At 39.2% G+C, this 25,803-nt stretch overlaps 1 protein-coding gene across 1 annotated transcript; it reads right to left on the reverse strand.

Annotated features, from left to right (window-relative positions):
* Positions 1 to 25,544, reverse strand: prom1b (prominin 1 b). Its single transcript, XM_078263091.1, has 29 exons — positions 24,955 to 25,544; positions 17,194 to 17,255; positions 16,923 to 16,949; positions 16,618 to 16,823; positions 14,177 to 14,297; positions 14,024 to 14,087; positions 13,789 to 13,878; positions 12,822 to 13,039; positions 12,634 to 12,708; positions 12,415 to 12,478; positions 12,185 to 12,193; positions 11,866 to 12,025; positions 10,939 to 11,091; positions 9,860 to 9,983; positions 9,587 to 9,690; positions 9,235 to 9,319; positions 8,974 to 9,120; positions 7,668 to 7,739; positions 6,952 to 7,044; positions 6,534 to 6,551; positions 6,318 to 6,371; positions 6,140 to 6,220; positions 5,645 to 5,713; positions 4,776 to 4,865; positions 3,333 to 3,448; positions 2,738 to 2,803; positions 2,473 to 2,564; positions 1,423 to 1,457; positions 1 to 1,336 (listed from the first exon to the last, which is right to left on the reverse strand). The coding sequence occupies exons 1-27, from the start codon at positions 25,223 to 25,225 to the stop codon at positions 2,495 to 2,497; spliced, it is 2,709 nt and encodes a 902-aa protein (XP_078119217.1). The 5' UTR covers positions 25,226 to 25,544; the 3' UTR covers positions 1 to 1,336; positions 1,423 to 1,457; positions 2,473 to 2,494.
* Between the last annotated feature and the right edge of the window lie 259 nt (positions 25,545 to 25,803).

The following is a 25,803-nucleotide window of genomic DNA, read 5'->3' on the forward strand; positions in this document are numbered from 1 at the left end:
AACGGTTCAATTCAATTCAATTTTATTGATGGTGTCAAATTCAAAGTTATCTCAGGACACTTTACAGATAGAGTAGGTCTAGACCTTCCTCCATAATTTACAGAGACCCAACCATTTCCCCAAGTGCATGAATTTAATGTGACAGCGGCAACAGCAACCTCAAACAGAACCTGGCTCTAGGTGGGCGGCCATTTGCCTCGCCAAACAAAATCCACATACCAGCACCTCTGAAGCTCAATAATTAACATGTTTTTATGTTTGTTTAATCTGTACAAAAAACAAAGTGTAAAAAAGACTCTAAGTAATCCGGCCAAGAAATAGTCCGGTGCGTAACCCCCCCCCCGTAATTTATTATTTTTAGCTATGCTAGTGGCTCTATGGATGGCAATAATGAATGCTCTGAAATTTTGTACAGACATTTATGGTCTTGACAACTATTGGATTGTAATGAAATTGACTACAGATATTCACTGTGTCCAGAGGGTGAATTGTAATAATGTTGGAGATCCCTGACTTTTCATCCAGTGACATCATCAGGTCAAAACTCTGTCCAATACTTTGCCAATACTAATTATTTCTTATTAGCAAATGTTAGCATGCTAACACGCTAAAACTAAGATGATGAACCTGGTAAACATTATTCCTACTAAACATCAGCATGTGAGCATTGTCATTGTAAGCTTGTTAGCATGCTGACCTTAGCATTTAGCTCAAAGCACAACTGCTAGCATGGCTGTAGACTTGCTACACTTCGTTACTGTCTTTATGCAAAACTAAGCCAAAAGGCTGGTATTTAACAAAAAGACACAAAAGTGGTATCTTCTCCTCTAACTCTCAACAAGATGCCAACCTGTTGAGCCAAAATGATGCAAGCTACATTACAAATATTGACAGATAAAATAAAGAAAATAGCTACTTCTACAAAAACCTACTTAGGTGTTATAAAACAAACATTAACAAAAATATATAAAACTTTCAAAAGTTTTGAAAGCGTAAACAATGTACACTTGTGTCACCATGGTAAAACTGATAACGTAAGTGCAAACAAATATTTTGTCTACAGGCAAAACTAGCTATGTGGGAACATTGCTCAGATACATTAGTTGATAATGTACAGTGACAGTAACACTAGAAGGACTGTTGTGGTATTGCTCTGACTAGTACGCATGTGCATGAGAGATAAATTACAGTTGGCTGTCATCTGAGGTCCTCGTCAAATGGCTTGAAGGGGTTCTGGGGAGTGGGACGCCCTCACCACACAGTCCCTGATGGTTGTTTTTCCCTTTGGTCCATTGACTACATGATCTGAATGGGAAAGCTGGAAAGTCCAGTGATCCTAGAAAAGAGGGAGGCCGTGTCAGAAATAACCTGGAGTTGTGTTTTCTTTTTTTATTATGCCTGAGTAGACAGATGAGCACTTACCACAAGGAAAATATCAGTTCCAGCCCTCTTGTCCGCTGTGGAAAAAGAGAAAATCTAATTATTTTCAGAAAAGTCCAAATGAAAACACATTAGTAGGAAACTATTTTTTAGCCTGACTGAAAAACGGTCACTGCCTTTACTGTGATAAGATTGTAGAAGAATAAAAGCAACAAATACAAATTCCAGATGTAAATGAATATATGTCATGTTTCTGTTGCTTATTGGTTAAGCGTATGATGCATTTTTGGTTACAAAAGATAACACCGTATCATGCAATATTAAACCATGTCATACGCCTCCAAACCAAATCATACCATTCAAGTTCCCATAATGTTAAAATTGTGACAAGGCAAATATAAACTATATGAGCAGAAATTGAATTTGGTGTGAAAATCTTCAGATCTACAAGGTCAATGGAGGAAAAAAATGATTAATTTCAGGGTCCAAATTTCTACACCAAAGGCACAAGATGGTTATTATCGATAGTCATTTTCTTTGCAAAACATTATAGTCGGAGATTCCATCAAGAAGTAATGTTAAAGGATAACTGATGTGTTGCAAAAATGTGTATCAGCCATTACTTGACTCCATCTTTGACACCTCAAAATAAATTAAATAAAGGACTAGGTCTGTATTCATGATATCTTTGTGTGCAAGTTTTTTACAGCCCACATAACAACATGTCAAGCACACAAGTTAACACTGTGTTACCACAAAATGCGAAACCCCAAAATCAGTCATATCTACACACAATTTGGATACAGGACACATGCCAGCGTCAGGTGTAAAATGGATCTTCAGCTTGAACCAACTCCATCAGGAGAACATTTTCCTTGTTGAGTCCCGATGTTTGAATGGACGTCGTCGGTTAAAAGAGACAACGAGGATGGATGGAAGGATGAAGAAGACAAGAAAAATAGAAAGAGGAAGAAAGTCTCCTAGGTGAAATCGGACTGATGATGATTAAATGGCTGTTGGTTCTCAGATGGTTTTAGATGTTTGTTATCGTTGTTGGATGAGGGTTAGCGGAAAGTTGTAACTGACCAGTACCTCATCGACGAGTTCCTTTGGGTCACCAGTCGGAGTAGCTCGGGGGAGCAGAGGCCTGAGGGAACCGGGTCAGAGTGTCGTAATAGGGAGAGCTACATGTACACACACACACACACACACACACACACACACGTATGGGGAATTCTTTATAAACCTAACATCCGTGGAGAAATGTAGCAAATGTTGCACTGTCTGCAGACTCTGAAAAACATCCCTCCACCAATTAACACCGTGGCTTTCATGCAAGCAGAAACACTGCTCGTACCTGACCGAAGCGAGGTCTCTGCGGATATCACACATGTGTTCACCATGATTACCTGTATTACCCATACTGCAACACAAGAGCGAGGGCAGACAGGTGAGAAAGAGAATGGGAAGACTCTGCTGAAAGCAACACGGACGGAGTGATTCTCAGAGTCAAAGTCGAAAAAGAGGAGGACGACGCAGGAGAAGATGATGAAATGAGGATCCATACAAAGAGAGGAAGACCATGCTTGTGATTTCTGATGGGAAAAAAAGTACAAAAGATGTGGAGAGATCCAAAGTCGAAGAATCCCATATCAAACAGGGAGTGTGCACGTGGAAGAGGACAGAAAGGATGCATGAATAGTGGACAAACATCAAAGTGCAACGAGCCACGGGTAAGAGGAGCTGGAGAGAGAGCGGAAATAACAGGAGGAGAAAATATGAGGAGAATCAAAGGCCATGAAAAGGAATAATGACAGAGAGAAGGAAAGAAGATGATTAATTAATTTTGTTTTGATCTACAGAAAAGATTCAGAAAAACTACGAGCAAAACTAACAACATTGCTGTCTGTGGCTATACAGCATGTAAACAATGTGTGTGTGTTTAGACTCACTCTTCAAAGACATCCTCTGTGTCCATCCTTCGGTAATACTTGGCCAGTTTGACGGAGAAGATGATACTGGGGATCAGAAGGATACAGCAGCCGCCCAGACCAAACCAGAATGTGTTCTGAAAAACACGTTTACAAGTAGTCTTTCAGTTAACCTTTGATCTATTCATGTAACACTCAATTAATACTAATACCTCTAAAAAAAGAGTTTTAATGCTAAAATAAGTAGTCCACTGACTGAGTAGTTGATGAAGTAATTCATTTAAAAATGCTGCTCTGAGCTGCTCAAATACAGTGATAAAAAGAGTTTTCACATCCTTTAAAGTAGTAAGTGAAAAGTAGCAATAACAGGATATTGTACGTGATGTATCAAAAGTAAAAGTACTCATACAGCAGAATGGATCCTTCTAGAGTAATATATTAGTATGTATTATATTATTGGGTTATTTGTAATGATACCTTTTAATCAGCATTTTAATGTTATAGCTACACGAGGTACATAAATCGTTGGGTAGTTTGATCTATCACTGCATTATCACTTATGGACCACATTTTGTATGTCAAATCTGTAAAGTAATTAATAGTAACTACAGTTTATACATTCAGTAAGAAAGTACCATATTTGCCTCAGAAATGTAGTGAAGTATAAAAAAAATACAAAATGGTAATTGTGCAGGACACAAATGTAAAAGTTCTATTTTTCTCTATTTTATATGATTGTCATTGAAATATCTTTTGGTTTTGGACTGTTTGGATGTCTGTATGTTAGCTGCAGCCCTACAGATTTTACGATGGCACATGGATGCACAAGAAATGTACACATTACGAGCTTTTTATATACAGTCTATGATTATGAGGCACAAATAGGACAGAACATATAAATATAAACACGTGTGAATGCACACGCATGCAGCACATGCAGCACAGTGGCAGCAGGCACTGCTGGAGCGCTGATATATAAAAAAAAAGCCACTGTTTATATTGACCACAGCCTGTGACTTGTTTGAGCTTTCATTAAACTCTCACAAACTCACATACGATATATAGCTGATATGTAAATATAACATTTTCCAACTCCATGGGTCTGGAGTGAAAACAGTGAAGAATCTATGTGTATGTAACTCCCCGACCTGCCTTAAAACAGACTCTACCTCATCTCAGTGTGTGTGAGTGAGTGTGTAGGAGACTTGAGAACATACTGTTCTTGTACAGTATGTGTGGCCGAATGACTCCACAGTCTTCATCGCTCCCAAAAACCCAGAGCTCCCTCAAACCGTCAAAGAGTCATTTATATTTCTAGTTGAAATCCAAATACACATGGGGGAACATGTATTGTACATACAGCTGTGAAATGAATCAGTGTACCTTTGCAGCTTGCCACACACACACACACACACACACACACACACACACACACACACACACACACACACACACACGCCTTACCACTGAATCAACTATGAAGCTGCACGCTACTATCTCAATACTGTCCACAAGGTTACTGATGGGTTTACACTGGGCCACCTCTGCAGTCAACTGTAAGGGAAAAATACACCAAAAAAACAAAGAAAAGATTACAGTGTATGTATGATTGACGTCAGAAATTAAAACAATAACTTGATGAGTATGGTGTAGCAGTGGAAAGATGATCTCTCCTCAACCTTCTTATTAGACTTCAAATTTAAATCAAAGTGGCTTTTTGAACTGTTAAGATAATCTGGTACCAATCGAGACTTTTAAAAACGTCTGTAATCCACTGAAACCTGAACATCCTGTTGACTCTAAAGAGGGTTTTACTGTTCATTGTTGTAACTATCATCAATTCTAAATCCAACACTACATGAACATTTTTTCCTTTTTCAGTTGAGTGTTTTGCCCCTTACAATTACACTCTTCTCTTCTGCTGACACTAGCTAGGTTCCCATCTAAATGTAGCGAACTTTAAATACATTTTCTGAAAATCAGCTTAAGAAAATACTAATTTCAGCCCGTTTCCATCCACATCTGTTAATGCAAATATCAGGAGCTGGATCATCGAGATAAGCAAGAGGTGGAGAACGAGCAATGAGATGATGTAATCAAAAGAACGCCAGTCGAACCCCAAACAGTGGGGAAAAAACTGTAGGAAACATCATGTAAATATGGCATTTATGTTTGTTTTATGTATTCATTTAAGGAAGGTTACAATTTCCTCATCACTCCAGGGTTTTTTTACGCACAAATTCTAAATGTGCCTATGGAAAAGGCACCCAATGTCTCTACTGTAAATCATATAAAAAGGAGACATCAATACTAAAAAGTGGTAGTATACTCACCGAGTTTTTAACCCATTCTCTGTACTGTTTGAAGTAACCCTCCAAGCTCTGTATGTAGCCCTTTGTTTCCTAGATACCAACAGAGAGGAAAACATGTCAACAAATGTGTGACTGCAGTCGGTTGGAGGTTGAGGGTGTGGATTCCTAAGTAAGGATTTGTAAGGTAGAGTAAAATACTGACTAATTTAATACAGTCTAGCAAGAGTATCTTAAAGTTGCTATTGTAGTGCTAATAACCAAGCTTGGATTGTAATCAAACAAGTTGCTGTTGTTAAGTGTGGTTATTTCAAATGTCTGCTTTAAATCACAGAAAATGGAGCTGAGGAATTGATAAAAAAATAGTTTTTAGATGAATACGCCATCTAATATCATCTGATTGACCAGTCTGAAGCAACAAATGGTGCAAGAAATAAAAAGGAAGATGATGTATCCACATTTGCTCATATTCCTCATATAATACTGTTTGTTGTAATTTTTTATTTCTTTTTTTTATACCCGTTTCACCACATGGGAGGCGTTATGAGTGATGAGGTACTCTGCTGCATCGATGGCACTCAGGATATTTGTGACCTTGACCTAAGAGAGAGAGAGAGAGAGAGAGAGAGAGAGATTAATTTGAATAACAGAATGACACTATAACAGTACTACTGTAGTGTTTCGTTTGTTTCCTCACCGGCAGGTCGTTGGACATCCTCTGCAGTTGCTTGATACTCTGGCTCAGTGTACTCTGTGTGAGGAGACAAAAACCCAAATTGGTACCGAACAAAGCATCACTGCGTGTCTGAATTATTCAATTACCAAATATCACGTCACATTAGCATTAACAACACTGCTACCACAAACACGACAAAGAACACTCTTATATTGCAATGTATCAACAGTGGCTTACCCGCGCTCTGACATATTTCTGTGACCATATAACGGACAGAAAAAAAGAGAGAAAACAAGTAAAGTTGAGGGGAGCAGCTAGCAAAGACAAATGTTGACTAATATTATGTTGTTGGGATCTGATTATTTAATTTCTTATAATATCTTATGATATATATTGTGATCTCTTTTTGTGTAGTTTGCCAGAAATGAGAACTAAGGGACATTGTTTTTGTCGCATATTATCTGCAATTTTAAAAGCATAATACAAAATGCTCCAAGAGGCGGCACAAGATTGTTCCTGCTACTAAGAAGCTGAGTCACTTAAAGTAATATACTGTATGTTCATTTACTTTGTCAGTAGAAGAAAGGACATATGAGAGGATATGTGTGCACATGTGCAGTATGAAGTGTAGTTGTTAAATAGGAGAGATGATTACCATTGCTTGCAGCATGGGAACCACCTGTTCTCTGTGAATCTGTCTGATACTGCTGGCGTGTCCTTTCAGTGCGTTCTCCAGAGCACCACGTGGCTGTAAACACAAACACACACACACACACACACACACACACACACACACACACACACACACACACACACAATATAGTTGTTTGTTGCAGTTAAATCTTTAGGATATATAGGTACTAAATATGAACTCAATGATTTATAATTTGTTCCTTCCTTCCTTAGAAATACATGCACACACTAATCCTTCTGTGGTACTGTATGTCCCATGTGCCTTTAAATGGCACACTTCCTATACTATGTACTATGCAAGTACCATTAATGTGAGTGTATATGTGTGCTCAGGGTGAATGGGCAGCTTGTTCACACAAACTGAGCACGAAGCAAAATCATTTTGCAGAGAAGCTAGTCCAACTGTATATTTGGTATGTTTTTTTGTTTGTTTTTTGCGATCACCTTTACATGTACTGTATGTTAACAGACATACAAAACAAATTCCACAATATGTGACAGGCAATGTCAGATGGCGCACATAACAGAGAAACACAAATTGAACAAGAACAATGGTATGTTTGTTTAAGAATATTTTTTATCTCATTCCTACAGTCTACAACATGTTAATTTTGCAGTTGAATGATAAAAGCAATTAAGCTGTTGCTGTAATTTGTTGGTATGATGATGTTGACTCACCAGTTGGTCGGCCTGAGCCTCCAGGTCAGTGGAGAAGGACAGGAGATCCACAAGAGTGACTCCCTTATTTACCTAAAGCAACAAAACAAAAACATTCACTCGTAAAGGAGGGATCATATCGTTTTAGATTCCCTCACTTTGCACAGCTTTCAGTTTTCAGTTTAAGGTTTGCAACGTTTTATTTAGGTGTCAGTCTGAATTTGGTGGAAATGCAAAGTTTAACAACGCATGCAATCCGAGTTAGAATTTGCAGAAAAGTCTCTTCCCAAAATGAATTAACTTTTTATCATCATTATTATTATTAACAAAAATTATAGCTGAAACCATTTTGTTTGTATGTATCCTTTTTACAAGTGAATATGATTAGAAGATAATTTTTTTGTCTAAAATATTATTTCAAATTTAATTTCATATTGCTTACTTATGTTTAGTTTATTATAATATCCTTGACACATATGAGCGACAATCACATACAAAGAGAACCACACTATGACTGTTTATCACCGGTGTGGAAAGCGTATTATTAACCTGAAGGTCTAGCAGAACCGAGTCTCAAACCATAAATAAATGCTTTACCTTGTAAGAAAAAAGGTAAACACACACACACACACACACACACACACACACACACACACACACACACACACACACACACACACACACACACACACACACACACACACACACACAAAACAGTTTTGGGGGAGAGTAGTTAGTAGATCTGTTTAGAAGTGGACTTTTCCTATAACTATGTTCCTGTAACTACTTGGTTGGAAAGCGGCTTTTGTTGTAACCAGTTGCAGTTTCTATCAATAGCATTGCTGATAGATTCTCTCTGATCTGTTATACCACTAACTCTAGCGAGGCGAAGAGGACTCATTCCTCTTTAGCACATAATAAGTAAAAAGTACAATATTTCCCACTGAAACTAAGTGTAAAGTAGCATAAAATGGAAATTTAAGTACCTTAAAATTGTACTCAAGTACAATACTTTAGTAAATGTACTCTGTTTTTGAAGGACACGCAATACGTATTATGTGTACTGTTTGTTCCTGTGGTCACAGGCCCTCTTCAAGGCAGGAGAGCAGAAGTTCGGCACTGATGAGCAATAAATGCTGATAAACTGATAAATGCTTTACCTTGTAAGAAAAAAGGTACACACACACACACACACACACACACACACACACACACACACACACACACACACACACACACACACACACACACACACACACACACACACACACACACACACACACACACACACACACACACACACACACACACACACACACACACACACCTCAGCCAGGTAGGCTTCATAGTCGATCTCTCCAACTCCAGAGTTGGCGAAGTTTATGAGGTTGTCTCTGCCGGCCCGCTCCAGCAGCATTATGTCCTGCAGGTCCACCTGCACACTCTCAAACACTTTGGCCAGATCCTTGTTGTACTGTTGTAAAACACACACATATAAACTATATAAGTTACCATTCATCTTGCTCCACCAATGCATCAGTAACACAGATTTTTATCAGCATTTCCTACACAGTAAACTGTTACTAACCACAGTTCTGTTGAGGAAGGAGTTGATGTTGAACATGGTCTCCAGCTGCAGAGAATGGTACAAGCCGTTGTTTTCATGGCAGTCCCTAGGAGACAAATACAGTGAAACGCACTGAAACTCCTCCAGTGTAAATGTATGTGCATTTGTGTGGCTCATTATTTTAGTTTTTTTTATTGTGGGAATTCATTAGTGTTTATTTTGAGCAGAAAAAAGTAATTTGCAGCAGAAAAAACAGCTTACACATTTTTAGATGTGCAAATACGTAAAGGTGAGTCCAGGTGAAAAAAAAACTGTTAAAAAAAGCATGGAGCTTTATGTACAGTATGTACAATATTAGTTGTTGGTATGTTACCTGTACAAGCTTCCAAAAGTCAAGTCAATGTTTGGATTCTGAAACAGCATTCCAGGAAGGAAGTTCTTCTTGGCGGGATGAACAAGGAATGGTGTATCTATGATCTACACACAGAGACACATACACAGGCATTTTCATCAGCACAGAGCCACAGTGTTGTCCGTTATGTAACACGATCCCGCTCCGATTAAACTCCAAGATAAACACAGAGGGAGGCAGAGAGCAGAGTTAAAATAAGATGATTCAGGAAGGAAGAGAGTTTGTTTCCAGCACCTTGAATAGCTGTCGGTTAGCCAGCGGTTCACAAATCAACTTCTCAACGTTGCCACCAACAACAAATAAGGTGGTCACGATGGCCATCAGCACCCACGCGAAGATAAAAGAGAAGCCCACCCCACTGAAAAAGCAAGAGACAGAGTGTGTGAAACATAATCACACAGAAACATCAGTAGGAACCTGCTAAGAACATTTTACTGGCAAAATGCACTATTCAGCAAGGGCAAAGCATCTAAGTGTGTATGAAACTAAACTAAGGAATGGATTTGATCCATTTAGTCCTTTGACATAGACTATAATGTGTCAGTAACAAGTCTCTACTACATCTCAGGTGATTTTCATTAATGTATGAATTACAATCTATAAATAACGTTCTAGTCTGGAAAGAGATGAAACAAATGTTCAACCCTACAAACATCTACAAGTTGTCACTTGAAATTAGCTGAGCATCAACTTGACAGTTCAAATAAAATTTGACCAAACTATTCAAATGTTACCGTCTCAGTCAGTTACCAGTTTGATTGTTTGCCCTTATTGTCTTTAGAATCTAAAGACATATTTTACCTTGTGCTACTTTATGGATTTGACAAACTCCTGCTCAATCCTTGTCTCTAACGGTCTTATACTTCCCTCATTATCTATCTTTATGTACCTATGCTACAGGAATAAACCTTTCTCATAGCAGACATTTTGACTTGTCAGAGTAGGAAAAACACAGGTGTATCCTATAATCATTGATGATGGCTTTGTTTTATTCAGGTGTACCAGAAATATAAGTAGCAGTGTATGCACAATAGCAGAACCCTGGAACTGGTCCACTTACATGGATTGTAGCCAATATCATTGTTATAATTTACACCTGTATTATGAGTCAAAATGTCTGCTTTGAAAAGGTCTAGGATCTGTCTGAAAAAGCACTTCCTATTTACTATATAGTGGACTATATTTACTGTCTGCCACTTTATTTAAAAGTGGCTATTTAGCGTCCATTATATAGAGAGTAATACATTTGTAAATGAGGGAGATTATCAGGCGCAGCTTTACTCTCTTTTCAGTTTGTTGTCTTGGTAACATACGCCATTAGCAGGTTGCCGCCGGTGTTTGATAGGCAGCCTCGTGTTGTTGGTGTAGCTTGCTTGTCGTAGCCGCAGGCGCCGCACAGCAGTCCGAGGGTGTTGAAGGCCAGGACCAGGACGACCATGCAGAGCGCTGCAACACACCCGATCCACCTGCGCCAGAAACACATACACACGCTTACAGTTGTTGTTTGTGAGGACACTGTATTGTATTGACCATACTAACTAACCATAACCTTGTCATCATTCTAACATTAAACCTGCAATAACTGGTTTGTTGGCCAGTTGGGGGCAGTGGAAACAAATTGGGAACACAACATTGACATATCATATCATCACTGTATAAATGAATATGTAGCACTTGTTAGCAACTGATTGCTTATTCACACATACACAAAGAAACATTATCATTCATTTGGAGTTGTGTTTCTGGCCACCTGTCAGTAAATGTAAACGTCTAATATTCACTCTCTATTAACTCTGTTTTGGTCTCCAGTAACTCCTGAGGGAAATATCTGGCTCTTTAGCTGCTAAATGCTCCACTATGTTCAGCTGTTACTCTCTAACTTTGTCTGACTGCTGTTTGGTACTGAGAAGGTAGTGTGAAGTATTTTTTGTTTTATAAAAGCTATGAGATTGAACCAAAGTGGGCCGAACAGCAAACAATGAGCTAAAACTTGCTATAAAGCTCCATAAAGCCGAAGGGAGCTGTAGATTCGGGTGATAAATATATTTAAAATATTATTAAAATATTGATCATAGAAACTTTAAGCCTAAATCAAGTCTTAACCCTAAAATAAATAGTTAACCTTGTGAAGGCCAAATTATTTTCCCTTCAGATGGGAAGTTTGTCCCACCTAATGTGACAGATTTGTGTTCCCACAACCTGATAAATAAATGTACACAAACGAACACATATGCACAAACCTGTAGAAATCCAATTGGTCAACCTGTGGGTAATAGGACTCAATGTTTTTTTGTCCTTGGTTGAGGAAATTGGTGAAATTGACCAGAGACTCTTGCACTGGGAACATCTTGGAGAAGCTGTTGATCTCTGTGCCAATCTTATCCAGCATACCTTTAACTCCTACACACACACAAACAATAAAGACAAACAAGAAATCAGAACGCAACATGAATAAGTGGTGTTTTTTCTATATCAATTAGAAGGCCTGTGAACTCAGAGGTGACAACATAGAAAAAGGGGGTTCTAACAGAAAGTGAAAAGAAACAAACAAGGACTTACGAGGTAGAGCTGTGGTTTCATCGTTCACAAGTACGCAGGGTGAAGGTGAGAGAAGGAAAAATATGAAAGTGAAAGACTACAGTCAGACTTAATCTCATATAATTTGTAAAGAAGAAGGGAAAACAGCTATTTGTTAGGCAAACTAAATACACATGCATACAGTACTACACACGCACGCACGCACGCACGCGCGCACACACACACACACACACACACACACACTTGTGTACCTGAGACAATGTTTTTAGTTTGTTCATGAACCAGTTTTGGCGTATCATTAAAGGATGAGTAACCCTGGTGGCGGAAAGTAAGAGAGAAAAGAGGATTTAGAAAAAGATTTTGAGACAAACATTTTTGAACCAGGATTTGTTTCGTAAGAATATGATGGGTGAAAAAGAAAGTGACAACATAACCAGTAGGATGATGATGAGCTGGAGACAGAGGCTAACCTTTTGTACAATGTTGCTGAGGTCTGTTTTCAGGATGGTATTGACATTGGCCAAGGCATGACTGACATCTGGCAGCTGACAGACAGAAAGAGAAAAACAGGGAAGATTAGTTAAAATATGGCAATTCAAATGCCAGTTTCCATTATGTTCAGGTTCTGATTGTCAGACAATCTTTAGTTTCTCGGTACCTCGGAGAAGTCAGCGTTGATTCCCAGCTGGGACAGCGTGGAGCGGATGGTGTTGCAGGTGTGGGACACAGCTCCATTAGTGCAGGCAGGGTCTGATAAGGTGTTGGACAGAGAGGCACGCTCCTCTGATAGACTGGCCTGAAGTTTCGCTGTCCCCTCCTGAAGAACCTCCAAGGAGGAGCTGACGTTCTCTAGGGCCTCTTTGGTCTCCCGCATGGCTTCAGGAGAGAGAGGGTGAATGAAATTGAATAAAAAGTTAGTATTTTCTTTTACTTTTACTACAATATTCCACAACAGTGTGTTGTTTTATATTGTCAAACTGGTAAAGCCTTATGCGATGTATATTAATATACATTCACAATTCACGCAACCACCACAGAACTACCCAAATTATAACAATAACACTGAATACACCGACCACAGATCAACAATCCACAAAGGAAAACCACATTAAAAAGACGTTTAACAGGGTACAACAGTGCTTCAGATTAGCTCTGATTACCTTTGATGGCATTCTCAACTTTTGCTTTAGATAAAAGGAAATGCGAGGAAATCAAAGAGGAAAAAGGAAAGTTAAAAAATGGTGAGAATATTCCCTTAAAAAGGCACAATGGGATTCTGCAGAAATAAAACCACAAGAGAGAAAACTGATAAGAAATCAATATAAGTGTGGCAACAATTCACAAAAATAATGATTAGATATATGTTGCAACGGTGCTTTCAGTTCAGCAGAACAACAATTTCAGTTTATATATGCTACAAGTTTTGAGGTTTTGTGAGCATCTTATGTAACACACAAAACATGAACAGCATTTTACATAAAAAAATAAAATTAAAAAAAGTTAATGGCTGAGGAGGCTTATCCTTGAATTTCGGCATAAATATCACCCATCATATGTGGTACGTCTTAACTGTTTGAACCGAGCAGCAGGCCGTATTAAAGGCTAATACAGAGTGTGTGTGTTACCTCCTGCCATACGCAGCGCAGTGTCCAGCGAGGGAACCACCTCTTTCTCCAGCTGACTGTGGATCCTCCCACCCAGCAGAGGTCCAATGTCTGTCGGGAAACACAGCCAGATCAGACGGTTTTATGACAACACTAGTTATATATTACTACTGTAGGTAAACACAGCGAGCTACAGGCAAACAACGTGAGAGACATTAAAAAAAAACTTCATGTGAACAATCTGTGGTCAACTTACTGTCGAGTTCTGACAGGACTTTGTTCTTTGCTGTGGTGTACTGGGCTGTCAGGTATTCAACTTGCTGCAACAGAAAACACATGTACATTCACTAACTTTTGTTGTTATTGAATGTGTCTTTTACATGGCATATGTGTGTGTGTGAGGGCATACCGGAGGTGTGTTGTTAGCAAATGTCTTCAGGTCTCTCATATTGGTGTTGATGAGCCGCCGAGTGCTCTTAATCTGGGTGGTGACATTATGGTTCGCAGCATAGGCAATGAGTACTCCCAGACTGAAACACACACACACACACACACACACACACACACACACACACACACACACACACACACACACACACACACACACACACACACACACACACACACACACACACACACACACACACACACAAAGTAAAGAAAGCAGCAGTATTCACCAGCAGAGGGCAGCATGGCTACATTAAGATGTATTTCTGCAGCATGAGCTTCAAAAGTCACTCACTGAGAAATCACAGAGACATGACATGACTGGCCTGCAAAGTCTCATTTCTCAGCTACATACATCTCTTTATGTATATAACTCTGGTTTCTTCATAGTCAAGGTTTTTGATCCCACACACGTGTCAACAAGACTTTCTGATAAACAAAAACTTTCTGTCCAGATTGTTGCCGATTTTTAAGTTATTTTATTTGAGCAGAAAGCAAAGATTTGACTGAATGTCAATTGAAAGAGAAAAAGAAAGACCCTTCTGTGTGAGAGATTATAAAAGAATCATAATAACAAAACCAGATCAGATAATATCGCCACATCTCCATATGGCCACAAAGTGCTTTATGTACTCATATATACGTGTGTGTGTGTGTGTGTGTGTGTGTGTGTGTGTGCGTGCATGCGTGCGTGCGTGCGTGCATGTGTGTGTGTGATGTGAAAGCACTCATTCAGACAGAGAGGCCTCTCACATGCAGCCAAGTGATATCAGTAACAACTAACTGTCCTGCACAGTTTGGATCGTATTTCTCCGACCGTGCACCTGTCTTCTACACTGCAGGTATGATCCAGTCTGTGTGTGAGCAGATGTTGTGAAAGGGAAACTCCAAAGATTTTACACATCTAAGTGTGCTTACAGGTCTTGTGGAGTACTACACCATATGGGGAAAAAAAAGTTTTATAAAGCCTTTTGTGGCTCCAACGGGAGCTCTGTGAAATCTGATAACTTGCCTCAAGTGACGCCACTTACGGTCAGTTGGGGCGGAAGACTACAAGTTTCTAAATTTAAAAAACTGAGGTGAAGTTAGAAAGAGGTGAGGTTACCAGACCTCTGTAGCCCGCTCTTCATCTCTGTGGCTCGAGGCTACATTATCCGCTACTAGCATAACACACCTGAAAACCCCAAAACTATTAGCGGTTTTGCATTATGGGTAATGTAGGCACTTTGAGCACTCTTTTACGAACCCACATGGAAACACACATAAACATGCAAAAAGTGCTACCAAAAGGTTTGCACACCCCTTGGCTTTTGCATAATTTGTTGCGCTAAAAAAATCATTTTACAATAAAATGATGCTTGCTATTGATCTAGTATCACTGAGTAATCAGAAATTTCTGTTATTTTTATGAAGCTCGTTGTAGCGACTTTTTAGTCAATTTAAGTGTTATTTGCCTTTAATACAGCGATGGCAGGAAAATGAGAGAGAGATGCAACACAGGTCTCTGGCCAGACACCAACCGAGGATTATGTGGTTCATAGTTGATATATTAACCTCTAAGCAATAATCAATTTTAGCATGTTAGGGTCGATTCAAATATAGAAAACATTTGTGTACAGTGCTGTGTCAAAAATGTGAGAAAATCTGTTTTTAATTGAATTATGGGGAAATATATGTGTATGTGTATCAATGTGATATAGATAGGTGATGTCTATGTGTCTGTGTGAATATGAGTCACAGACTTTCTCCCCCCTAGTGCTACCTTCAGTCACTACTACACAGCCTCAGAGGCAAGGAATGGCCACAAGCTTTGGCTCGAGAAACGTGAATTCAGCTAAAAACGAACAGAATCAGCAAAATGATCTCAACTAGGGGGTTTTCCCAAAGAGGAGGTCCTTAGACGCCAAAATACCCAATCTGAGTGTTACACCGCATGATCTGAGAATGATTATTGGAGGATTTCTTCGGGGGGAAAGTCTGTCCTGACAAATATAAAGACACACTCTTTTTTCTTATCTGACTCTGACTCGGGATTTTCCAAGACATTTTTTGAATCTTGTCATACTGCAGCATTTGAAAAATTGCAGATGGCGTTCAGGTCCGTGCCTTTAATGTGGCCTTGAGTGGCGGACCTATATTTCACTTCCACAACAGGTTACTTTTGGATCTGCAACTTTAAGTTTAGTATATTTAGTATAAGTATATTGGGAAATATATACATGTCGAGGTACAGTATATATTTAAATACTTTTCCAGTATTCAGCATCAGTATTTCCAAAATCAACAATTCATTACAATGCAGTAATCAAGTATGCACACAGTGAGAACAGAATCACACCTAATCCTCCTAGTGATGATAAATAACATGATGATAAAAACTGGAAAGAAGATGCACCGACTCACATGATGAAGATGGAGGTGGCGATGAGCGAGGCGGTGTAGAAACCTCTCTGACAGTCGGCGTTCTTTCTCTGTCTCTGGTGCATCTCCCCGCCGCAGTTCTCACAGCATCGACACACACAGAAACACATCCCTATGAAGGGGATGAGGACCACGAACGTGATACCGATGGTCGCACATGTGAGGAATCCAACCTCGTAGTAGATCCACTGCAAGAGGAGAGGAATCATACAATCGTCATTCCCTCTCACATTTGAGAAATCGTAGAGTGTATTACGTATGTAAACATAATGTTATGAGGAGTTTACCTGTAGTAACAGGACCACATTATCTGGCTGTGACCCCATAGCACATGCACACAGACGCATGCAGAAAAACAGACACAACGCCGTAGCAAGAGGAAAGAAAGACAAACAGAACAAGGTCAGTGTGTCAGCCAAGAGATTAGGAGGCAGCAGAATATCAATTTTTAAAGAGGGATGTAAAGGCAACATCAAGTGTCAAGATAGAAACATTATTTAAAAAAGGTATAATTACTGCAAACAAGTTACAATCAGTTATCACGTAAATCAAACGTACCTTTCTCCATTCTTCTATTTTGATTCCTCCCATGTTTTGTTGAATGACTTTAACAATCATATCTGAAAAAAATTGAACAGCTAGGTAAGTACACAAGTTCAATCGCAGAAATAGTCCAACAGAATTTTAATCACAACACTGTTTTTACAGTTAGTATACGGTTTGTAAGTGACTCACCTGCCAATTTCACAGACAATCAAATACACTTCCGGTATAACATTTGACAAGCTACGCTAGAGTGAAAAATCCATTTATCTGTTCATGAGCAGACAACAGATTATGAGGATTCATATTTTTAATTTCCGAGGACAGTATTGCGAATGTATTTCCTCATATATCTAACAGCTGTGTGTTTTTGTGGAAGCTATTTGATCTGTGTAGTTTGTCAATGAGGACTTTAGTTCAGTCCAGCTGTCTGTGTGTTTATACAGGTCAGCCAACAAGCCTACCTGCCTGGATTGTGACTCACCCAGTTACTCAGCACGTAAACACAGATTCTTACACACACACACACACACACACACACACACACACACACACACGAATACCTGCAAGCACAGTGTAGGAAATGTCAAACATATTGGGGCACTGTCTAAAAAATCAGGGCATTTACAAAGTTTTGGGGGCTCTTTTAAGAAATAGTAAAGTTGCTGTTTTTTTATGTATAATGAGCACAATGTTTAAAATAAATAAATATATATTCAAAATCTTGGGGGAACTTTATTATTTTATATCGTTATTGAGATATGAAAGGACCTATATTGGAAAAGATTTTGGCCATATCGCCCAGCCCTAATACACAGTATACCAAACAGGGAGTGTTTAATGAGAATTGTATGTTTTCTTTTGTTGAATGATTGGCTGCAAAGTCATGTGAGGTTTTAAGTCTGTGCTTTAAAAGTAAAAATGTCTGTGAATAAGCCTTTCTGGTGAGTAAAAGGAGCTGAGATTTTGGATGTCTTTTGAGAGAGCATATGGATAATCCTCTCAACACCATCCTCATCTCCTGCTGGGAGGTGGCTGTCTTACTTTTCTCAGAAGTGTTTATAAAACGGGTCCACCTGCAGGAAACCAGGCATGGCATTTAGGGTGGAAACATCTCCCTCTTTTAACACTGCAAATGCAGCATATGAGCACATCTGAGTCATGTAGATGCCACCTGTTGTTTCTCAGGTACTTAGTTAGCATAAGCCACGAGGGCAGTTAAGCTTAGAGAGCTTAGTTCAGTGACCCAATATAAGAGGTAGCTACTGTAAACGAAAGGAAGACGGGAGGGATAAACGACCATCAGAGTTAGACCTGAAAGGATGAACAGACCATTGCCCAATTTGAACGTTCCTGCTGCAATAGTCAGGATGAGGAACTGATTTCGTACCAACACATGCATATGTTTTGTGGTATTTTCATGTTGTCAGTGACTGTTGTGAAGAGCTACCTTTGATAAACCAACTTTTTTAGTACAGTAATATTGTCGTTAATGAACATGCTATGTGTGTGTCTCTTCACCTTTTCATAATAAAAGGCCTTTAAAGAAACCCCAGTTGGATCTATTAGTATTTTACTTAAGTTAAACAAGGTGAAGCAAACATTGGATCCACAACAGAACAAACACACACAGGTTCATTCAGGCCACCCTAAGGCTGAAAATGTCAACAGCAAACCATCAAACACTGCTGCTAGTTAGCTGTTGTGATATATAAGGCCGAACCTACAACCCTCTTACTGTAGTGTGTAAATATAGGCTTGCACAATCCCCTACGCTGACCTGCTTTGAGAGATTACTGGAAGGTGTGGACCAAGCCTTATGCAACCTGACAATCAGCTCTACTTTTTACATTAAAGGCCTGATTTAAAGTAAAATAATAGTCTCAGCACCACACACACAAAACACAGAAGGCATTTTGCATTTGCTTGACTGCATCCCCCCCCCCACCCAACAAGGTTCATATTTAATTTCAGAAATGTATTAGCCAACTTGATCGCTTTTATGGCGCAACTACAGAAAAACGTTGCATTTGAAATGATTCAAGCTTTTATATTTTTTAAGAGAAAGCAAGTATTCAGTGGAAGTGATGGCAATAGTTCACAAACCATGTTGGTTAGTCTCTGCTCCCTGGACAGTGGAGCTGACTTTAACACTTTGAACTCTTTTTGGAGGAAGCACGTTAAATTCCATTTAACCTACCGGAGAAATGTACATTTCAGATTACATTCAATGATTTAAAAAACAGAAGACAGTCATGGGAATAAGATGACCATGGCGGAGTTACTGGTAGAGAAAAGTGACAAGCAGTTGCATTCTTTGGGTCATCATCACCCCTTAAAATGAAGCAATGTCTACTTGTGACCGCTCATAACAGGTTGCACGTTTACAGTATGATCTGTGAGCAGTTTAACCAGAGTGTGATTTTCACATCTGAGATTGTATCTAAAAGGAATCGGTTCAAACGGTTTTGTTTGAGGGATTTTTGAGACCTGCAGAGGTAGAACTATGCCCTATGTGACAAGAAAAGAGAGAGAAAAGCCTAAAAAAATGATAAACAATATTTGTCCCAGAAACATGTCTCCACTACTTAATAGTTACCACGAAACAGCATATGAACAGACATTGTCTTGATTGAAATGGTTTTGAAACAGGTTTAACACTAAGAGGGTGACAAAATGAGATTGTAGCTCTAAAATTTAAAAGAGCCAGGGTCACTCTTTTTCTACAATTTGTATTACGAGCCACAATGTTAATAGGAAGTGATGTTGTGGGCTGCAGTTCAAAAGGTAATACGACATAAGTCATATCAGGTTTGCCAAAGCACAGTTATGTAGCACTTTAAATACTACTAACTGTATGGTATGGTTTTACACAGTATTACCAAAGAACTTACTTCTATGCTCTTTGGTATTACACAAGGCTATGAGTACAGTACATGTATTTTCATGGCATTAGGAGCTAAAGAAAGGTACACAGTCCACTGTGAGCAGGAGTAAAACAACTAAGAGGATTATGTTGTATTGTTCCCTGTTTGCACTAGAAACTTCATAAGGGGCTTCCCACAAGAAATCATATTTCATATTCAGATAAAGAGACTGACTGCAACAATTATTTTCATTATCGATTAATCTGCCCATCATTTCCTTGATTACCGGTAATTTAGTGATTGTCGGTCTTTACATTATCAGAAAACAGTGAAAACCGAAATATATATAGTTTACTACGGTACGTCTAAGAATATCAGCAAATATGTGAGAGGCAGGAAGCAGCAAATATTTGTTATTTTTACTTAAACAATTAATTGATCTTCAAAATTGTTGCCCATCCATGATCAGTTAATCAGTGTCTCTTGTTTCAGCGCAACAGGATTTAAGATATATTTAGGATCCCTATTAGCTGATGCAGAACATCATCACTCTTCCTGGGGTCCACACAAAACATCAAAACATGAAGACAGATTAGACAAAACAACCAAATGATATTAAAATCAAGAAAGTATAACTAACAATATTTTTCTCACAAACATATTACTACCGTATACATATTCGTATTCATATCCACTTATTACCACTACTTACTATATTAATATACACATATACCTAGCGCTATTAGGTGTTGCTTCACTTGTTTTTTAAAGCTTGCTTTATGTGCGCTTTAGCAATCTGAGCTAGAACTGAGTTCCATGCAACCGCTTGATACAATACCGCGCGTTGCTTTGATTGCGTTTGAGAGATACCCAAAGTACATGCTGCCCAGTCTACTATCAAGAAAAACACACTGAAAGCTCTGTGTTTGCAAGTAGTTATATATATATATATATAGTGCATGGAAGATGAACGCTAGCTGCAATGTAAGATGCAGATGTGCAAAGTGTTACACAGAACTCTTCCTCTGGTCTCTGTTTGTTTGGGCAGCTCTAAAGCATCAATACATGACACACTGGCATTTTTGTAGGGAGTACTTCCTCCCTTGTCTTAAATATCCTTAGCAGACAACTAATTTGAGTGTGATCGGATTTAAGATATGTGCTTCTTGATAAACAACCTGTTTTCAACCAATCACAGTAATTAAGGCAAACAGGCAAATACGAGGACTGTGACCCACTTTCAGTATTTGTGTGTATGTGTGTACATTTGTGTGAGTATGTGTGTGTGTGTGTGTGTGTGACAATGCCATCTGTAGCAGAGGTAGCTGTGCAGTGTTAGCATTAGCCCTGTGGATGCTAATCCTCTAATCTACCCTGTGTATATCAGAGAGATAAGACACGGCCTCCTCACACAGTCCAAAACGCTTCTTCATCATAAAAACAGATTTCACAGATTTGAAAAAGAGAGATGAGCGAATCAGGAGAAGGAAAAGCCAGAGCCGGTCATGAACCAGTGATGACCCCTTTAGCAGTAATTCACACTCAGATACAAGCTGCTCCACTGGAAACCTGAAACAATAACTACATTATATAATATTAATATAACAGGGATTTGTGGAGATTTTTCCACATACTTGTTGTGAGATTGTTCAACCTTAGACAATCCAAGTGATTCGACAAGACCGATCAATCAACAACATTTCCTCAGTATACCCAACACTGATTTGCGTTTCTCTATCTTAACCTCAGGTCAACCTCAGCCCTGACCCCAACTCAGTCACCTCTGCAACAGCTACTTATAACCTAACTCAGGCCCATACCTCAACCACGGACAGCAGCAAGAAAACATTTGATTTGGCGACAGAATTCAACGCAAGACGAGTATCAACATAAGATACTGTACCACCAAGGAAATATCCGCGTATTATACTGAAGTATACTGAACGGAGATGTATAGCACATAAACTGATTTTTTTTTTCAGTTTCAGCGGAGAAACATTTGCAGAGAAACAACCCTCGTCAGTGAAACCACAGTAATGGTAATATTTCTTTGATCCGTAAATTGTGTTTATGCTGCAATGCTCCAACTTCATGTTCAGTAGCCCTTTTGTAGCTTTTTTTGTAAAGTTTAATGTTGTATGTTTGCCTGCTACAAATGCTAACTAGAATCGTTTAGCAAGATTTAGGGAAGTCAGGGAGAAAACTATGTAGGTGTGGTCACATAAATTGTGTTTATATGAGTAAAGACCTCTGTATATTAGGCAGAACAACGTTTTAGAACAGTTGTAGCAGTGTGTTACATTACCTTCAGTTCTTACCTACAATATGTCCAAAACCTGTTTCCCATGGAGGTTGATGCTATGTTCTATTGTGCTGTTTTACTAATACTCCAGGACTTGGGTTTATTCTATGGTTGTATTTTTTCAACCTAACCTTCACAGGATGTAAAACTATGTGGACCAAACCCAAATTACTATTGTCCATAATTCATACCTAATATAAATATTTTTCTAAAAGACTACACTATACACCAAGTCATACCAGTGAGTTAATAACTATTACAACCAGTACTGTTCTACAGGCAACTTAGTGTAAGCAGTTTGAACATACATGAGTAAACAGCTTGTGTTATGTCATAGGTCTGGAAAAGAAAGTACATTTGTCTACTACTTGTAATACTCATAAAAGTACAGGTATGCTCCGTATACAGTGTAGAGAAAGAAAACAATGTGTTCCTGGGTGGTGGTGCAGTTTGGGGTACTTTGTAATTTGTTTATAGTGGTAAAAAGCTATTTTGATTCGCATAGTGAGAAATGTTAAAGGTGCAGTAGGTAAGACTTATAAAACTAACTTTCTGTCATATTTGCTGAAACTGACCCTATGTTGCAGTAGAACTACATGAAGCAGGTCATTTAAAAAAAATAATCTGGCTCCTCTAGCACCACCTACAGCCTGTAGTGCGATTTACAAAAATGGTTTAAACTGTTCAAGTAACATGCACAAATACTTCTACTAATAATCACAACAATACCTTTTAAGTTTTTGGATTCACAGACAAATGGTTAATAAGGAACGTTTTGTTGAGTTTTTTTAGGTAATGAAGTTGGTTTATGGTTATCTGAACTGGCCCAACCGACTGCCTTGCGTAAATGCTGTAAACTGTGTAATAATGAACCTGGAGGTATGTGTGTGTGTTTGATGTGTATGAGCAACATGCATGATTTTGCATAAATATGATATGTGATGTGTGACAGTCATCCATACTGGAAAGTCCCTGGCAGTAGCAGCATATGGTCTAGTAGATTAAGGTATTATGCAGTGATGCAGGTGACTGAGAAAGCCTCTTCTAATCGCTGATCTGCTAATTGATTACCCAGCCAGCTGCACTAACCCTGGACACCAAAATGGCAGCAACTTAAAACCTTCAATCCTATTGCACTATGTCATCCTCCAACGTGACCACTCATAGTTATACAAAAACACACTGCTTTGAGTAGGTTGTAGCCTACAGGGTGCAAAATTAACTTTTTCGTCCACCAGCCAAATGGCTAATGTTCAAATTTGACCAGCCATGCAATAGATTACCATTGTTTTGTTTCTTTTGGCTGGTGAGTGAAGCAAATACCAGCCACTCGCATATTTTACCAGCATTTGGATGGTGGATGGTGCTAATTTTGTACCCTGGTTGTAGCTCTATAGATCAGTCACTGGATTGTACAGGCAGATTGTACTACACCAGGCAGCCAAGAGAGCATCATTCACTATGTATGTATTGATCAAGTGACAGACCTGATCACCTTTTAATCACCTCAATAATGTTAAAGCACAGGCATGCAGTCCCCTGTGCACTTGCTCTTCTGACCCAGTAGCATTTTAGGAGTGTTTTTTTAAAAGGCATGCTTTGAGTCAGTCATTATATGGTACAGATTTACACTCAGAGAGCGAAAACAGATACAGCAGCAGTGTGCAAATAATTCATGCCCCAGCGGTGTCTTTGATGTTTTCAATGTTTTTTGGACTTTGTTGTTTAGTTTGTGATGTAAAACAGGTCAGTCGGAGTCTGTTGCTAGAGAGATAGCTAGGGCAGTGGTTTCAGTTCAGTTGTTACCCCTCATTACAGGTTATGGCTTGGCAGGTCTGTGTTTCCTTCTCAGATTGTTTCATTTGAAGGATTTTTAAGACCTAAAGATGTGTAAATATCCAGTATTTTACAAAAAAAAGATAAAAATTAGAGGAACTAGTCAGAAGAAAAATTTAAAAAAATTGTGACAGTAATTTGTATATATTTTTTTAATTGCATCCCCTATTTGCAGTGTGATGGACCCCTAAATACAGATCAAACATGTTTTTTGTCCATTCATACTTTATATTGCTATGTTTAATTTGTAATATTTGTAAAACGCTGGACAGATGCCATTATACAGTAACATGGTCATATTGTAACATAGATGCACCTGTTGTGTGTTTTTGGATCAATTTGTAATTTATAACATGCATTTTCATTTATGCGCCAAAACATCTTTTTTGTCATTTATTTTACTAAGTACTATGTACTGTATACTATGTAGCCTATACATTTCTTATCCTGTACTGAGCATCTGTGGCAAAAAAAATATTATTTGGGGTCACACATTCTGTTTGAAGGCCATCAAAGTTTGTGGCCAATAAAAAAACATTTGCATTGACAATAAAGGTCAATAAATGATGAGTCACAGGATTTAGTTTAACAGGCATTGAATAATTAGGTAGTAGTTTGAGCTTTGTGTTTATCCACAATTACATATAGGCTATCCAGAAGAAAAATGAAAGCCCTGACAGCTGTCCTCATGTGAAAGGAATAAGAAACAAGAGTGAAGATGAAGACAGAAGGGCATGGATGGGGATGAGGAGGGGTGAAGGATAATCTCACCTTTGGGAAAGGGGTTTGGTTGAATAGCGTAGAGAAACGCGTGGACCATGTGGAAGAGAATCCCTATGGGCCCCGGCTCGTAGTAAGCGTGGGTATCATAAACTGCCGCCGGTACAAACCCAAAATCCAACGGCTCCACCGGTGGAGGGGACCGCTGTCTGGGGGGGCCCGCCCGAGCCTTAGCCGGGGCCCCGTCACTCTCATCCGCCTGCTGCTCGCCGCTTGTGGCCCCCCAGCAGAGCAACAGGACGAGCCAACGTGTCCACAACATGGCTCAGAAAAGTCCAGTTTCGTACAAAAAAGAAAAGGTCAAACTCCAAGCCCCGGTCGTATTTCAGTCTAGCGGGGGATGGAGAGGGGAGACGGGCTGGTGACTTGAGAGGAGGACACCTGTCCGTCTCGGTGGTTTATCCCTGCAGCTCACAAACAACCGTCCGAAAGAAAACTTTTAAACTTAGCATCCGTTCGAGCAGCCGTTAGCTCCTGGTTTCTCGGTACGGACGCATCGCAGACATTTTCCCGGAGACCTTCGACGATTCAAGAGGACCAATAGCCGAGGATGAGCTCGTTATCTTGGTGTCCTCATTCTCACCGGCCGGCTGCGAGTAGCCTAATCCCGCGTGCACGTAAAGCTCAAGAACGCTCGTGCTCGCTGAAAACTTGCCTGGTGCTTCTGTGGCGCGCGACACGCGCGACACCGCGGGGTCCGTCACCTGTCATCTGTCAGCTACAATGGTGGAAAGCAACTAAGTACATTTACTCAAGTAATATAGTACTTGTAGTTTACTTGAGTGTTTCCATTTTTCGGCTACTTGATTCTTTTACTCCACTACATGTCAGAAGCTAATA

Source organism: Sander vitreus, chromosome 2 (assembly GCF_031162955.1).
Source record: "Sander vitreus isolate 19-12246 chromosome 2, sanVit1, whole genome shotgun sequence".
Lineage (NCBI taxonomy): Eukaryota > Metazoa > Chordata > Actinopteri > Perciformes > Percidae > Sander > Sander vitreus.